Here is a 16447-nt window from a genome sequence, read left to right as displayed (position 1 = left end):
GTTTGACTACTTGTTGATGCATCAAGCTATGTATATTTTTAAAAACATAACTGTGGACTAAGCAACACTACTCATTTCATAATCCATGTAACACTGAGATAGTCATGGTTTTAGGGACTACTGCCTTGCTGACAGTGCAAGAGGCATGCCTTTTAAAAATGAATAATGTCCATTCTTATTTTTTAATTCTTCAGTCATTTGCATTCAAAATCAACCACCAAATTTATATGGAACAGCCATAGAAAGCAAAGTTCTTTTCATGGACTTTTCCATCAAAATTTGTTTTTAAGCACTTAATACTGAAAACACTTTTTTATTAATTTAAACAAAGCAAGTTTGTGAAATGATACATTTAAAAGTCTCCCTCTGTTCCATTTAGATTTCAACATAGGAAATCATCCTAATGTATACAGTTGGCATCTGTCGGGGACCGGTTTCAGGAAACCCCAAATTCCAGGGATGCTCAAATCCCTTATGTAAAGTAGTGTAGTATTTGCTTATGACCTACGCACATCCTTCTGTATACTTTAAATCATCTCTAGATTTCTTATACCTAAAACATACAATGTAAGTGCTATGTAAACAGTCGTTATACTGCATTGTTTAGGGAACAATGACAAGAAAAGAAGTCTGTACATGTTCAGTACAGATGCAACCATCCGTTTTTTTTCCAAATATTTTTGATCTGTGGTTGGTTGAATCCACAGGTGCAGAGCCCATGGATACGGAGAGCCGACTGCACTAGAAACGCAAGTGCCAGCTGAAAAAGACGGCAGCTCAAGGCTGAGCCTGGAGAGAGAGGAAGAAGAAAAGACAGCAGGACAGCTGAGCTGGGGAGGTCAGAGCTCCCCAAGGGCACCCATTTCCCTTATCAGAATCTAAAAAACACACTGAGGTACTGAAATCAAAGAATCCAAATTACTTTCTGAATACACTGGAAAAGACCAAACTCGTTCAGTTTAAAAAAATTAATTCATAAATCACATAAAGGCGTGGCAATCCAATGAAATTATCCTCTTGATTTTCTTCATGTAGACTATAATCTCATGAAAGAACATATTTGACATATCAAATATCACATGATTACTTCTAGATAGATACTTTGAAAATAATTTAAAAGTAATTATATACAGAATTTGAAAACTCACATCCTAAAAGCATTACAGAATACATTCATTTATTGGGTGTTGTCTTAAAATTTCTTATTAAATATTCAGTTCATTGTCATCCAAAATAAAAAACAAACAACAAAATACTTACAACAAAAATCACAAACAGATGCCTAAACTTTGAAATGAGACTTGATCTCTGTTCTTTAGGATACATTATACAGTGTTTTTTTCCTCCCTTACCTAAACTGGCTTGTGGGTTTTGTGATAATTCACTGCAATAGTGTATCATCGTGGCAACTTGTATTTCCAGGATCTTCACAGTCTCTGTTAGGATTTTCACTGTCTTCATCTTTTTCAGGAGGAGATGCACTCTCTTTTTTTTCTGTGGGATCAGTAACTGTTTTTTCAGGTTGAGAATTCACATTTTCAGCATCGCTGTCCTCTGTGTTTCTCAGCTTGGCATCATCACTGCTGGGCTCTGGATCCGGCCTGTCGGTCTCTTCCCCAGGCTCTTTTGGTGCCACTTTTTTTTCTTCAGCCGTTTTGCTATTTAAATGAACAGCTGAGGAGGAATTTTTGGAGTCCTTGGATTTTTTATGCATAGAAGTTTGACTGCTATGACTGGAGGCCAGAGAGGCAAGTGTTTTCTGGGCTTTGCTTCCCTCTGACTGTTCTTTCCTCGGCGGCCCCCAGATGAAATTCTCTGAAGGCGTGTAATGTTTCTGGGCGAACCGCAGGAGCTTTCTCCTTTCTCGTCTGTCTCTAATTGTATACACAAAATACTCCAGAGCACTCTGCTTAATGTTGGGAATAGTATTTTCCACAAGAGCCTCGTGAAGAATAAATTTTACAAGAGGAGATTTAAAACTTTCATATCCAAGCTCACCCAGGCTTTTAAGAATACGGGTGATTCTTAAATAGTTGTGCTGGGACCTGGAAGAGAGGATTGAATAAAATGAGGGGGAAAATACAGGTAGAAAACAACAGGAGAATGAAAACTACTGGAAAAACATTTTTTAAGAAACTATAAGCCATGGACATATGCCTTGTAATGACTTTTTAAAAAATCAAATTAGACACCATTAAGAAGAATAAATTAGAAGCTATTAAACCCTTATGCCTCGATGTAATGTCAAGCTATGTGAAACTCAAATATATAAAATAAACTCCCCTTGTTTGTTCAGTTCTTCGTATTAGAAAAATATTTAGATTTACATTTATTACTACTGTGGTTGAATTGTTTGTTCATTAAATACACCGAGGACAAATGATCTAACAGAGCACTTATTTGCAACAACACTAATGTATTGTACTCGTCATAAGTAACCACTGTGAATATAAACACACTAGCTAACAGCTGAATGGTACAATTTATGGTGTCAGCTGATCAGCAAAATCCACCACATAAGCCAATTCACAGAGATGGCAGCAAAAACCACTCTACTCTGCCAGAATGACTCTGACAAAGAATTCAAACCTGACTTACTTAGCGGAGCATAGCTTAACAATTAAGAGTACGCGCAGATCTGAGTTCACGCCCTGGTCTGTCACAGAGCAGATAAGTCAAATTAGGACATCTCTCTAAGTCTCAGTATCCTCGTCTATAAAATGTGAAAAGTGCCCCTCAACTTCCTGGACTGTTGTAATAATCAAATGAGATGACACACACACAGGGTAAGTAGAAATCAATAAATACTAGATACTATTTAAAACCATTTTTATCATTATTTAAAGATTTGATATTAAGGACCACCATATTTGTACCTTTCCCAACTTAATAACCTCATTCTCTTCCATCCCTGATCATTGTCTCCTCTTTCCCTCAAAGATAATTTTAAATCTTATTTCTAATGGCCTTGATTCCAAAGATGTATTTTCCCCAGATGGCACTAACATCTTTTCTCTCTGTCTCAAAACTAAGGCCATAATCAGATGAATGCTTTCCAAATCTGTTTTGTCACAATTCATAGTCTATCCCCCTGCCCTCACTCAGCTCAACCCTTGCCTTATTATACATGCCTGGCCAAATTCTAAAGGGATTTTCAGTTACATATATTAATCATGAGTGTCATCAACAGCCCAGGTATTTATTTATCCAATATTGCCACACAACCATGACCATCACTTATTTCTAACCTGCTAAAACCTTTCTATACCTCAGACACGGAATTTTCTACAAGCACTGCATATACGTGCCCTAGCTTCCAAAAGTGCTTGGAGTTTTTACTTAGGAACAACTAGCAAATTATTTGGGAAGGGTGGAGAAAGATGTTGATGAATTATTTAAGGGATGGAAGAGGGTGGTTCCATGATTATACATTTTAATGAGAAAGTTTGTTTGGATAAAACAAAAACCTTAATGATTCAGGCTAAACAATGAAAAGACAAGACCGACAGTTTTTATCATCTCCATCCTTCTGGATGTTTATCAAAAAAGTATCATCTTAACATTCAACTCTTTGAAGCCCAAAGAATAAAACATAGCACAGATATGTTTCAGTTTTATAAATCTGTATTTTTTAGTAGTTAGGTCGTAAGAGTCTTTTGAGACGATACAAATTTGGGTAAAGTTAAGACAATGTGCCACTAACAGCAGGACTGACTTAGTTATTAAATTCATACAGAGTTTGTACACTCTAAAAACTTAGTGACAGTGCTCTTGGGCAATATCTGCTTTATACATCTATGGGAAAAAGATGTATGGAAAGGTAGAAGAATGCTTTCAAAACAAAGAAGAGCCATTCGACAAAACAAAATTTACTCTATTTGCAACCAGTTCAATTTCACATAACCTACCTAAGACGAAAGGTCAAGTTAAATTTTTGTATATATTTATCTGTATCTACATTCTCCAATTAAACATATTTACATAACAATATAAAGGGACAAAAACTTGGGTTGAAGAAAATGATGATCAGGACTATGGAATAAAGCAATTGGTGTTTCAGTATGATTTGAAATAAAAGTCACAACGAAAGACTGAATAGAAGAGAGCAGTGTGGCTAAAACCCTTCTAGTGTTAGAAGCAGTCTCGAGGTTACACAGCAGGTAAAAGAAAGAAGCTGAGACTCTAGACAGAGGCAAGGGCAGTAAATAATGTTAAAACTGTCAGGACAACTAGCTAGGTAAAGGCACACAAAAGTCAGGAACCAGGAGACATAAAATAAAAGTTTAAAGATATTCCAGGATCTAAAACATGGCTCAGTAATCCAAGTTGATTACAAATACAATTGGAAATGCATCTTAGTTGTTGTTACATACATTTGTACTCTCATGTTTGAAAATATTTCACCTCTTTTAGTCCTGGTCACTTGTTCACTCAATGTTATTTCCTTTCACTCTGATGCAATATTTTTCCTCTGTCTAGCTACTATAAATGTATTGAGTTCCCTGCCTACTCTGAAAAACTCATGATGCCATATGCATTAAAACCCAAATAAGTTATGACATTTAAGAATAAATCAGAAAAGAACCCAACTGAAGAAGAAAATGGAGTAGACGTTTTCATAGAATCTCCTATAATTTGTTCAAATCTAGTCAATACAAATTTTTGGCAACTAAACCAGAAAGGAAATGTACTTTCTGATAGATTCTAAGGCAGTTAATTCACAGCTAGATAAGCTCTATGCAGTACACATGGAAAGGAAAGAGAGAGACAATAAGTGGTGGAAAGAAAGGGAGCTGGATGGGGCAGAGGAGTGAGAAGTGCCTGTTTGTTCAGGCTTCCTGCCCCTGACTCAAATCAGGAAATCAATTAATTAAAGCCTTCAAAAAGGGCTCTATTTCCACCTATAAATCAGAAGATCTGATGATAAAACCCCATGGAAGATTTAAGCTGAAGACCATATTTAGTTCATTGTTTACTCATTCAACAAAAATTTATTGTACTAAGTAAGCTTGCTATTCCAGCCAAAAATAACAAGTTGGGGAGAAAGAGTCTCTAAAATGATAATCATGAGTCCGTGAAAGATGAGGTATCATTAGATCCTCTCCAAAGATTTACTTTTACTGTTGCCACCCTTCATGTCAACAGGCTAAGAGCACACAGCTTTCTTTGACAATGTGATGTAAGTGCTTAGAAACTTTGCTCAGAGATAACTACCTGCATTGCTTAGGTAGAGACATATATATTTATGTGTTAAATGCCCTGTATAAATCAAACTTAACTTGAGTTATGAGTTAATAGGTCTTATAGTCAGGAACATAAAGCTTTATGCCCATATCTTTTGTGTTTTAGTACAAGCTACCATTTTAATATTGTTGATTATAACTAATAAAGTAAAAGGAAGACTTAACATTAATATTTACATGCATTTTACCAAAGCAAGACAAAAGTTCTAGAAAGACACAAAAAAATTAGTTAACAGATGCACAAAACTCATATTGCTTTGACCAAAGAGAAATCGCTTAGGTTAGTTTTAATTTTCTTTTCTCTTAGTACTTGCCCAGTTTAGCTAATTATAATGTGCTAAAAAGTGCTTTAAAGTTGTTAGTTTTATAGTCCAGCACTCACAAATCACCCTATAATTTAAAATGAAAAAAAAAAGCCAGTTTATATTTCCAAATGAGGCCAAAAAGTAAAAAAAGAAAGAAAACAAACAAACAAAAAAAAGCCAGTTTGCACATGAAGATAATATTAAGAAAAATAAACTTCAACTATAAGTATTAATGAAAGTTATAAATCTTCAAACAAAAGAATACAACAAAACAGTTCCAAACAAACTATGTTAAATTTTTCCTCATAGGTTTTGGGACTTATTAACCAAAAACGGGTTTTTGATTTTTACCTAAATAGTGACAATAACTGTAATTTTCTCTCTGTGGCAGTAATAACTACTGGGCACATGTCATCCTAATAAAATGATTTTTATATATCATAGGCTTAATTCATGAATTTTAATCTAAGAAAGCACCATGCTTGAGAATGTTAGAAACAGACTGTACCACAAGAAGTTCACAGCCTTGTAGAGGGATACACAAAACTGTATACAAGCAATAACCATAGATTCCAAGAAACGTGGGCACAAAGAGGGAGAGAGGCCGCATTTGGCTGTGGAGAGGAGGGAGGCTTCAGGGAGAAACAGCTCTCAAGCTGAATAGTCATGTTTCTACCTGGAATTTCATCATTTTTTGTTGTTGTTTTATTTTATTTTAGAATGCAGAACAGGGAATAAAATGCATTTCACATTGGCTTTTGAATCCAAATTTCTGGGCCCATCTACTAGTTGTTCTTGTGTTCCATCAAGAACTCCAACCAAGGCAAAACACTGTGCTGACCTCTGATTTGTCACAAGGGCTTTACTTACTCATTCAGATGCTGAAATCTTTCCTGCCAGTTAACAGCCCGAGCAACATTTCCAGTTTTATCAGTCAGTTTTATTCCAAAAAATTCTAACATCATTTTATAAGCTAGGAGAAATCTTCTAATTGCTTCTTTTGTTTTTTTGAATTCCTAATATAAAAAAAAAAAAGTTAGCTGAAATGATTCAGTAGCTACCAGGACAGTAAAACAATAATATTATGTGCCCCCTTCATATAAAAATGAAATGAGCTTGTATTACCTCAATTTCATATGTAGTTAGTTCTTTAGCATAAAAGTTCAAGCCTTGTTCTCTCAGGGGAAAAAGCCTATGTTTTAAAAAAATAAAATTTTTCTATTAATATGATCTGGAAAACATACATGATTATATAGGACATGGCTCAAGATAGATAATATATAACTGACCATTGAATGTAAGTGTGGTTGTGCTCCAGTTTTTCATAATCTCCTTTCCATTTATTTAGAACTTCTTCAATATAAACACCTAAATAGTAAAATTTAGAAAATTAACCAGATGTTTAAAACATTGTGAAGGCATTTTAAGATTTGAATCACCTGAGTTTTACATTAAAACTTTTTAAAATATAATAATGGCACACAAAAATAATGGTTTTTAAAGATGAATACCTATGCCATATACTCAGTTATGTAATAAGCCTAATTAAAAAAAAAAAGACACCTAAAATTGCAGAAATTTCTATTGGGCAATGTATTCTAAAGCAGAGGCTGGCAAACTATGGCCTGCCAGCTGTTTTGTAAATAAAGTTTTATTGGAACATAGCTATGTACGTTCATTTATGTAGCTGCATTTGCATCACAACTGCAATATAGACCCACCTTACTGCAAAGCCTAAAATATTTACTATCTTCCCCCCGACACAAAGATTTGCCAGCCCCTGCCCTAGAGGGTTATATGGTTCCTTAAATACTAGATAGGATCAAAATAAAAAGTATCCCAGAGAAAATGAAAAAAAGAGAAGTAGGGAGGGAAGAAAAGAAATGAGGAGAGAAACAAAGATAATGGGAAGGAAAAGGAGGATAGCAAAATGAAGGAAAAAGTTGTTGAGTGCCTACTACATGCTGGGCCCATATTATACACAGTGTACATTACCCAGCTTAATCCTCACAGAACTCGCCCAGTGTTATGATCTCCATTTTATTAATCAGGAAATTGTGTGATTTGTTCAAAGTCATACACTAATAAAAAAATAAATCTCAAAGGAAAACATAGGTCTTTCTGGTTCCAAAAAGTAAGCCCTTTTCACCACATCCCATTGTTCCCTATGAGAACTCACTATAACAAAATCCTCCTGATTCTTAAGTCTATTAAGAATCCTCCTGAACTGATTATGTGGCTAGTCAATCTTAAGAGAAAAAAATACAACAACATAATATCTCTCTAAACATAACTCATTTTATTCTTGTTTCCTCCAGATATCACCAGTTTGTAGTAGGGGTCCACTCTTGGAAGATTTGGTAAAAAGTTATGTTGAATCATACTGTTGGCTTTATTAGCATATTAAAACCATTGAGCTTTGTAATTTTCCATTTAATTTCCCTTCCAACTCCCCCTCCTCCTACTTGATAAGTAAAATATGCCATTGCAAGGTTATGCTTACTGATAGTTGTTTGGGGGGGTGGGGTGTGCATGTCCACAAGTACATAGTGGAGAGGAAAGTGAATTGATGCAATTTATATCATAAAATAGAATAACATTTTCTGTGACCTTAGCTAAAACTTCTGGTTCTCACCAATCATATAAAACTTCAAAATAAATTTTGTGATAAAGATTACAAAAAATATATTTCTTGAAGTTACTGTTTTAAATTAATACATCAAAAATAAATTCACTACTAGAAACATAGAAACAGAGTTAAATACCATCATAGTTTTAGGTTCAATGTTTTTAATATTGAAGGCATTCTTTTAGGTAAATTTTATGAAATTCAAATTAGAGTCAAATTAACAATTTATCATTGCATTTTTTCAAAAGGGTTTCTTACCCCAAGTCCTAACAAAACTGTAATAATAATATAATTAATATTTTTCTATCGGTAAATGAAGCAGTGCATTTTTCTCATTAGAAATAACAATAGTGCATTTTTATCCAGAGGTTTCCCTCCAAATCAGAGCAGAGCTTTTGCTTGTAGGGCACCAGAAGTTAAAGACAGGTGAATCTGGCCATTTTAGTAATGTTCCTAAGCCTTAACTTCCGACTGGTACCTCTCTCAATGTGCAGTATGAGGACTCCCTCCCCCCAGTACTCCATCCAGCCTTTAGATCTCTTTCCTCCAGTTAGTTCACCAACGAGTGTGAGGTCCTGCCACTTTGAAAGCCTTGCAATCCATTACCTTCATTCCCTGACTCACATTGCTGTGGAACTGGCTCTGTTTCTACAGAGAGGAAAGAGCAGGAGCCAGGGCCGTCTGATCACCTTACACAGATAAGGGCTCTAAAGAGAGAAGCAGGCTGGTTTGACCTGGATGAAATTAGGATGCCTACCATGAACCACAGCATGATGCCTCAATGAAATATGCAATGTTGTGGTCATATTACCATAGCAGCTGCATCCACTCACTATGGGTTTGGAAAAGATCCTATAAGGGCAATTGTTTAGTTGTGAGGAAGACAAGTGGATGGAGATCTAATGTATTTGCTGTTCCCTTCCCAGGATATTGGAACACTGAACTGGGACTGCTATAGCTTCCTGACTCCTGAATCTGAAAACTGACAGGAAAGATCATTCTAAACACAAATAGCACTTTCAATCTATATCCTAAATAATTCTCAGGTATGGCACAGTGGAAAGAACAGTGGACTCTGGAACCTAGACCCAACTCTCTAATCAAGTGACACAGCCAAGTCAGTTGTTTAAGCTTTAAGTCTCAGTGACCTCATCTTCATGATGAGGAAGGTGAATTTCATCTCCCCTAATATTCCATATTAATCTAAACTTCTATGGTTCTGTAAATCTCCTCTCTCTCTTCCTCTCACAAAAATTGCCATTACTACCTTTCAGATAATAGCCATGGTAAACAGGTGGTAGAAAGGTATCACCAATCCACAGCTATTCCTCCAGAGTTTACAAGTGGATGCTCACAACTCTTGGGTCTAGGACTTGGGGAACACATTAGACTGCAGAGCAAAGTAAAGCCTATCAACGAGCAAATGCATTAAATAGGTACTAGCCATGGAAAAAAGACTAATCAGGTGTATGCTATTATTATTTAAAGTTTGCAGTTTACCAAGGTAGCATATTACTCACCATCTGGTTTAAATGGAATTTTATTCTTATAAAAACGAAGATTGCTCAAATCATTTTGATATCGGATATCTTTGAAGTTCTGCTAAAGAAAAAAAAAATCAATCTCCAGAATATGGAAATAAATAAAAGGCACAAGGATCCTTCTTGTATGTTTTATCATTGGCATCATAAAATTTCAAAAGAAAAACACACAGAAGGGAAATATTTTATATTTTAGAAAAAACATTTCATACTCTTACTGGGTACTGGTGTCGGTATTTGTACAAATCCCTCGCAGCATAAAAACTTCTCTTTGGTTTGGCAGTTGCTTCAGTGGAATCACTACTCTAAAATAAAAAGTGAAAATCCGTTTATATGTTGAAGCAAGATAATTTCACCAAGAAATTTTCAAATTTAAAATAATGACAATCCACAAAGAAAGCCTCAAAATTGTCAACCTGTCCAGATTAATAAAAATATTATAAATATTCTTTCAAAAATGCTTAGTAGCAATATTTATTGGCATCCTATTTTCCTTATTTGAACCAGTAACATTTGTCCTAAGGTATATTACCAAATAAAAAACTTTATTATTAACCAAAAGCCCATAGAGGCCAAATGTTATAGATCAATGTCAGAAATAGGACTCAAAAATGAATTTAAGACATATTATTTACCAGGTGTTATGGAAGTGAGTCTATGACAAAACTTATTTGAGAATAGTTACATAATACAAAAACAATTCTATAAAGAAAATTGTCATTATATTTGCAACATTTAGCTGTACTTGGAAGTCAAGTAATGTCTATGAAAAGAAAGAAGGATTTTGAAACAAACTAAATTGCTTTCTAAACTCCATCCTTTCTAGCACCATAACAAGTACACAGAGGCATGAATAATCATCTGTTCATCAACAGTATTACAATGTGATATATACCAGCCAATTTAAAATATATACATGAAAAGCAATAAGCAGCTCTCAAATGGAATAAATGTCAGATTGAAATAACTTATATGTGGTAGTTTACTCATACTATGTAAATTCTAAGCAAAATTCCCATCACCAAGTCATTTTTAAAGTATAAGATGCAGGTCAGCAGAATCAATTTGCATTCTCTATATGTACGATTATAACATATGAGAAAGTGCTTTGTGTCCAGTGTCATCAGAAGGACAATGAGAATGATGACGATGAGGAAAAAGAAGACAAAGTTTAGACCACAACAGTCATTAAAAGCTTTGCCCTCAACCCTTTTCTCATCGTCCCCCCCATCTGTGTTGACAGACCTCTAAGTAATTTTCACACATTTTTGAAGTGGTGTGATTTCTCACTATTACTACAAGTACAGAGATACTTTAACACTAAATCTTTTGATGTTTAACATTAGTTACTCTGTCATGTTACATAAGCAAGAAAAAGCTTGAATTCTGGTCCTTGCCACATGTTTCAAAATAGCTCTGCCTAGCAAGTTTCTGAATCTATTTAGCCTGAGCTACAACCATATGAATCATCATCCTACATTTGTATAGAAAGCACTTTTCTATTTACAAAGCACTTACATGTATATTATTTCATTTGATTCTTACAACACACCTGGCTGACAGTTATTAGTGTTTCCATCTTAAAAACAAGGTAACTGAGGCTTAGAGAAGCTAAACACCACCAACCACCGTGACAGGGCAAGAACTACAATTCCAGGTTCCAAGATTCAAGTTCAACTAATTAGGTATGAATCAATTTCTGTTCCACTAAAAATGAAGGATATATGGAGATCTTAGTATAATATCAATAGCTTAAGACTTGCAGTCAGGAGACTAAGGAGAATCTTAACTCTTCTACTTAGTGTTTGTGAGGACATGGGGAAATCACTTAAATGAACCTTGGTTTTATCATCTGTGAAATGAAAATAATGACTCATGCTCTACCTATTTCCCAGTATTATCATAAGAATGACTGTCTTCCAAACCCTAAATGTACCAACTCGCCAGCATCTGTTCCTGCTCCTCCAACCTCTATTCCTCTTGGACTCTATCCAGATCCCTTTCACCTCCTCAGGCAAGGATTTTGTTCCTTAAATATTGTTCCTTTTCCCTAGATCATCAAAATTTCCCTCTGTTCTGGATCATTCCCCTCAGCAAACAAGCATGTTGTACCATCTGTAATCTTAAAATAAACATACAAAATTTTCCTTGACCCAAGTCCTCCCTCAATTATAGATCCATATCTCTGCTCTCTTTTATAGTAAACCATCACCCAAGAATTGCTCACACTCTTGTCTTTTTCTCCTCTTCCCCCATCCTCCCATGACCCACTCCAATCAGGCCTTTTCCTCAGCATTCCATCAAAATGGCTCTTGTGAACTTCACCAACAAATTTCCATCTTGCCAAAGCATTTCTCAATGTTTATCTCAGCCAAGCTCTCAACAGTACTGGGCCAGTTAAGGCATCCCTCCTTCCTGAAACACTGCTAGTACTTGGTTTTCAGGATACCAGTCTCTCCTGGTTTGCGTCCTATTTCCCTGAACCCCCTTGTCAGCCTCCTTTTTAGCTCCCTTTTTCTTCTTCACACCCTCTAAATAGAAGAGTGCCCAGGCCTTAGTCCTCATTCCTCATCACTCCTTGATGACCTCATATCTTCCCATGACTTTAAATACCACTGACCTTAGATACTGATGACGCCAATCCTGGACTGAGCCTCCATTCATAGATACAATTAACTACCCAACAACTCCACTTGGGTATCTAACAGTATATTAAACTCAAGAGAATCCTTGCTTTAACCTCTAAAGCTGCATTCTCCCCAAACTTCTCCATCTTAGTTAATAGCACCATCATTTGTCCACTATTTCCTGGGACTAGGATGATGCAATGGAAGTGGTATGAAGTAGTCAGTCTGGAATATAATTTAAAGGTAAATCCAGTAGTGCCTGCAAGTAGATTGACTCTGGGGAGTACAGAACAAATGGGATTGACAGTCAAAAAGCAAAATCAAAAACTAGATTTTTTTTTTAGAAGTTAGATGGTGATATTAGCAAGAAAAATTAATAATCATTAAAACGGAATAGGGAGGGTTGGTGTGGCCTACTATTTACTGAGATTACATTTAACTGATTGAAACATTATTAAATTGTTTCATATAAATGGGCCTGGTTAGTTGGATTGAATTTTAGCTATTGTTTTTTGATATCCTAAATTTCTATATAAATTTAATTGGGAGACAAGTGGAAGGGAGAAACAAAGTATCAAATACTTTCCTAGGCTTAAATTAGCAATACAAAATGACAGAGTGGCAAATCAGAGCACAAGGTGCAGGAGGATATTCAGAATTCCAACAGGTCCAAGGTTCTGAGGTTGGTGACAGACGTATTTGGGTTTGCAACATTTTCTCCCTGAATGATCTTGGGCAAGTTTCACTTTATCTTTAAGCCCCAGTTTTCTCTAAAATGGAGATTATAAACACCAAACCCCCACTTCCAAATTGCAATTCATTTAAATAACATGCTTAGCATAGAGCCTGCACTAAGACTTTATGATTCCTCCTTACCTAAAGAGCTGATCATCAAGATGGATGAGGAAGCATTGGCGGTAACATTTAGGTGATGATTCCCCTAAACCCTGTAGTCACATCGGATTTTGGGCTCCATTTTCCCACTCTTGATCCCCCATAGCTGATAAAGAGGATAGCCAATGCAAAACCATAAACCTTAAACACTTCCACGGTGCACACTTCAAAGGATAAGGTACACAGTTTTCCTCATTTTTAAAGTTTCTGATTATTTTTAGTCCATCAGAGGTTAAGGGGGTTATCTATCTCTTTTCTAACCTCTGTACCCAAACTGTGTTAGTCAAATGATTTAAGCGCAGTTAGATCAACAAGTCTTTTGGGTGAAATAAGATTTTTGAAGAGTGCCCTAACTCCTCTGCCCTAACTCCTCGGTAGAAAGGCCTGACTTGGGGTAAGAACTGTGACGTTTTAACTTACCATGGGGACCGTCTACAATACTTTTAATGACTGTAGACCCCTCTGTAGGGGAGCGTGCTGGCTGCTTGCAATTGTAGCCCCATCTCATCCTGAGTAATTTTTTACCAAAAACATTCACTAAAGGGGTTTTCACAATTCTCTATTTTTAGACTGGTTCCTCCCACCCCCACCTTCGCATCACCCAGCTGCGCTGCAGAGGCAATGAAAACACCCATTCAAGTTGGTTCTGCCTTGGGGGACTTCACTGGGGACTTCCCTCACGTGCCCCTAGCCAGGCCTCAGGCCGGCAGTGGGCGGCCCTGGCGCTCCCGGCCACCGCAGGCCCCCAGGTCCCCGGGCGGCGGGACAGCCTGGGGTGCTGAGGGTCGGCTCCCAGGGGGCGAGCAGCCGCCCGGCTTCCCCGCTCTCTGTGCGCGGGGGTGGCTCGGCACTTGCTCCTCTCCCCGTGCCGGGGGCAGGGGCGCCCCAGCCGACCCGAGGCTACCGCTGGGCCGCGTACCTGCTCGGCGCCCGCCGCCTCGGCGTCCTCGTCCGGCGCGGAGCCGGCGCCGGGCCGCCCCCCAGCTTGCTCCGGGGGCTGCGCGGGCTGCTCGGGCTCCTGCCCCGGGCCCTCACTGCCGCCACCCGGCCCCGGCTCCTCGGGCTCGGGCTCGGGCTCGGGCTCGGGCTCGGGCTCGGGCTCGGGCTCCGGCTCCGGCTCCGAGTCCGTCTGCCAGGTGGAGTCGCAGTCCTCCACGGTGGTGGGCTCGCGGAAGCTGACCCCGCCGAGCAGGTTGCCCATTGAAGAGGCGGTGGCGGGCGCGGGCTGCGGGCTGCGGGGCGCGGGCTGCGGCAGGCGCGCTAGGGCCCGGGCATGGCCGCGGCGAGGGCGCAGGGCGGCAGCCTAGGCGCGCCCGCCGCCGCACTGCCTCAGCGCGGCCAGCGGCAGACAGGCACACTCGCGGGGAGGAGCCGGCGGCCCCGGGACCGCCGCCGCACACGCTCGAACCCGCCCATCTGGTTCCTTCTCCCCGCGGGCGGGAGCCGGCGCGAGCCCAGAGCCCAGGGGAATGAGCTGCCACCCCGGGCCTGAGCGCCGCCGCCCCGGCCCCCGGGAACGCGCCTCACTTCCACTCTTCCCCCTGGAAGGCCTGCCTTCCTTCGGCCTTTGGCGGCCCCTGGAGCAGACCGGGTTCTGCTGCTACCCTCCCCGCAACCCGAGGCTGGGGACACCCGCCCGGGGCTCCTCCCAGTTGAGCGGGAAGAGTGATCCCGCCCAGCGCTGGGAGCTGGGCACTGGCGTGGACGTGATATCGCAGGAGGTGTCACTGCTATCAGGCGGGTCCTGTCCACACCGCCTCCCTCTCTCTGGGCTGGTCCAGGAGGGAGACAATTTAACTGCAACAGAAGACAAAAGCTAATGCTGACTGGGCACCATATAAACAGGAAAATAAGCTACCACGACTGTATTTGGGGCAGCCACCTAGAACCCTTGTGTTCTAGCTAAAGTCAAAGCTATCATCTAATGAGCAAACGTCTCTTGAAACAGAAGCAACAGTAACCACTAGACTATCATATTGATTTGTGGATAGTGTTACTAACACCCACTCCAAATCAGTGCTCTGGGTAGAAAAAAAAAAATGTCAAATCCTTAGAACAGACGAATAGTTTCTAAGGGAAGAATCCTTATAGCCCTCTTGGTCTCTTCTGTAAATGAAAGGAGGGGGAACCATGTTATAGAAGTACTTAATGGTAAGTAAAATAGCATAATCAAGTGCTCCAGAGAAAAGAGACTATTGTAAAACGTGTATTCTAACTCTCTAACTAGAAGGAAAGCCCCTTGCAGGCAGCCCCCAGTCTGTTTGTGTGTCTGTATTTGTCCAGCTGTATAGACTGGTGCCAGGGACAGTGCCACAAACTTGGTAGGTACTCAGTAAACATTTGCTGAATATGGACCAAGAAAATGGGTTAGATATTTAAGACCAAACTGTTGTACTTGGAATGAATAGTTTCTTTTTAAATGCTTCGTGATGAAATAGGAAGCCAAATCAAGGTACAAGGGCTGTTTCTAAGGGAAGAATCAGGTGAACGGGGTGCCCATTCCACAGATAAATCAGGATTGCCTCTCTTCACACATTGCAAGAGAAGAACCAGGCTGTAGAGATTTGCAACAGGAGAACCAGGCTGTAGAGATCCAGGCTATAAATGATGTGCCAATTTGTTCAATATTTTTCTAAAGAGCATAATTTTACATGAAGTATTTCAACAACCTTATATAATATAAAACAATTTTTAAATTAAGTTTAGTGCAATAACCTTGCCCACATTGTGTCCAATCTGTGTATTTAAGAAAGTTAATTCTGGAGGTCTGTTATTCCCAGATTCTGTATACAGGAATTACCCTTGCTGATACTTAAACTTTTTTATTATCTCTACCTTTGAGAGTATGTAACATTCCTGCATGGACATTAAAGACACATGTCTTTGCTTCATATAAAAAAAAAAAAAATCATCACTTAGCCCAGTGTCAGGTACATATTAATTTATCAATACATGTTATCTCTAATCATTATTCATCAATATGTCTTTAAAGAACATTGAATTCAGCTGGGCACGGTGGCTCATGCCTGCAGTCCTAGCTGCTCTGGAGGCTGAGACAGGAGAATCACTTGAGCCCAGGAGTTGGAGACTGCAGTGAGCTATGATCATGTCACTGCACTCCAGCCTGGGCAACAGAGCAAAACCCTGTCTCAAAAAAAAAAAACAAAACAAACAAACAAAAAAAATTATTCAATAATAATATAAATAT

The 16447-nt window shown here is 38.8% G+C and overlaps 1 protein-coding gene across 3 annotated transcripts; it reads right to left on the bottom strand.

Annotated features, from left to right (window-relative positions):
* Nucleotides 1-610: 610 nt before the first annotated feature.
* OGFRL1 (opioid growth factor receptor like 1) lies at nt 611-14545 on the bottom strand. Of its 3 annotated transcripts, XR_011235524.1 has the most exons (8): nt 14159-14545; nt 9937-10023; nt 9698-9779; nt 6838-6916; nt 6674-6740; nt 6419-6564; nt 1261-2045; nt 611-789 (listed from the first exon to the last, which is right to left on the bottom strand). XR_011235524.1 is itself a non-coding variant. In XM_069488120.1 (7 exons), the coding sequence occupies exons 1-7, from the start codon at nt 14438-14440 to the stop codon at nt 1382-1384; spliced, it is 1407 nt and encodes a 468-aa protein (XP_069344221.1). In that variant the 5' UTR covers nt 14441-14545; the 3' UTR covers nt 1213-1381. The 3 variants fall into 3 exon arrangements, 2 of the variants coding, with proteins under 2 accessions (XP_069344221.1, XP_069344222.1); XM_069488120.1 differs by lacking the exon at nt 611-789 and having other exon boundaries at nt 1213-2045; XM_069488121.1 differs by lacking the exon at nt 611-789 and having other exon boundaries at nt 1213-2045; nt 9698-9776.
* Between the last annotated feature and the right edge of the window lie 1902 nt (nt 14546-16447).

The sequence above is a fragment of the Eulemur rufifrons genome, chromosome 15 (assembly GCF_041146395.1).
Source record: "Eulemur rufifrons isolate Redbay chromosome 15, OSU_ERuf_1, whole genome shotgun sequence".
Lineage (NCBI taxonomy): Eukaryota > Metazoa > Chordata > Mammalia > Primates > Lemuridae > Eulemur > Eulemur rufifrons.
The sequence above is the reverse complement of the archived record's forward strand: the minus strand, read 5'-3'. Positions and strand labels throughout refer to the sequence as shown.

Coding starts and splice junctions, on each gene's coding strand:
- OGFRL1 (XM_069488120.1), bottom strand. CDS start 14,440: ATGGGCAACCTGCTCGGCGGGGTCAGCTTCCGCGAGCCCACCACCGTG. Junction 10,024..14,158: donor AGGCGGCGGGCGCCGAGCAG/GTACGCGGCCCA, acceptor TTTTTATTTTAG/AGTAGTGATTCCACTGAAGC. Junction 2,046..6,418: donor AGATTTCAGCATCTGAATGA/GTAAGTAAAGCC, acceptor CCTCTCTTCCAG/GTCCCAGCACAACTATTTAA.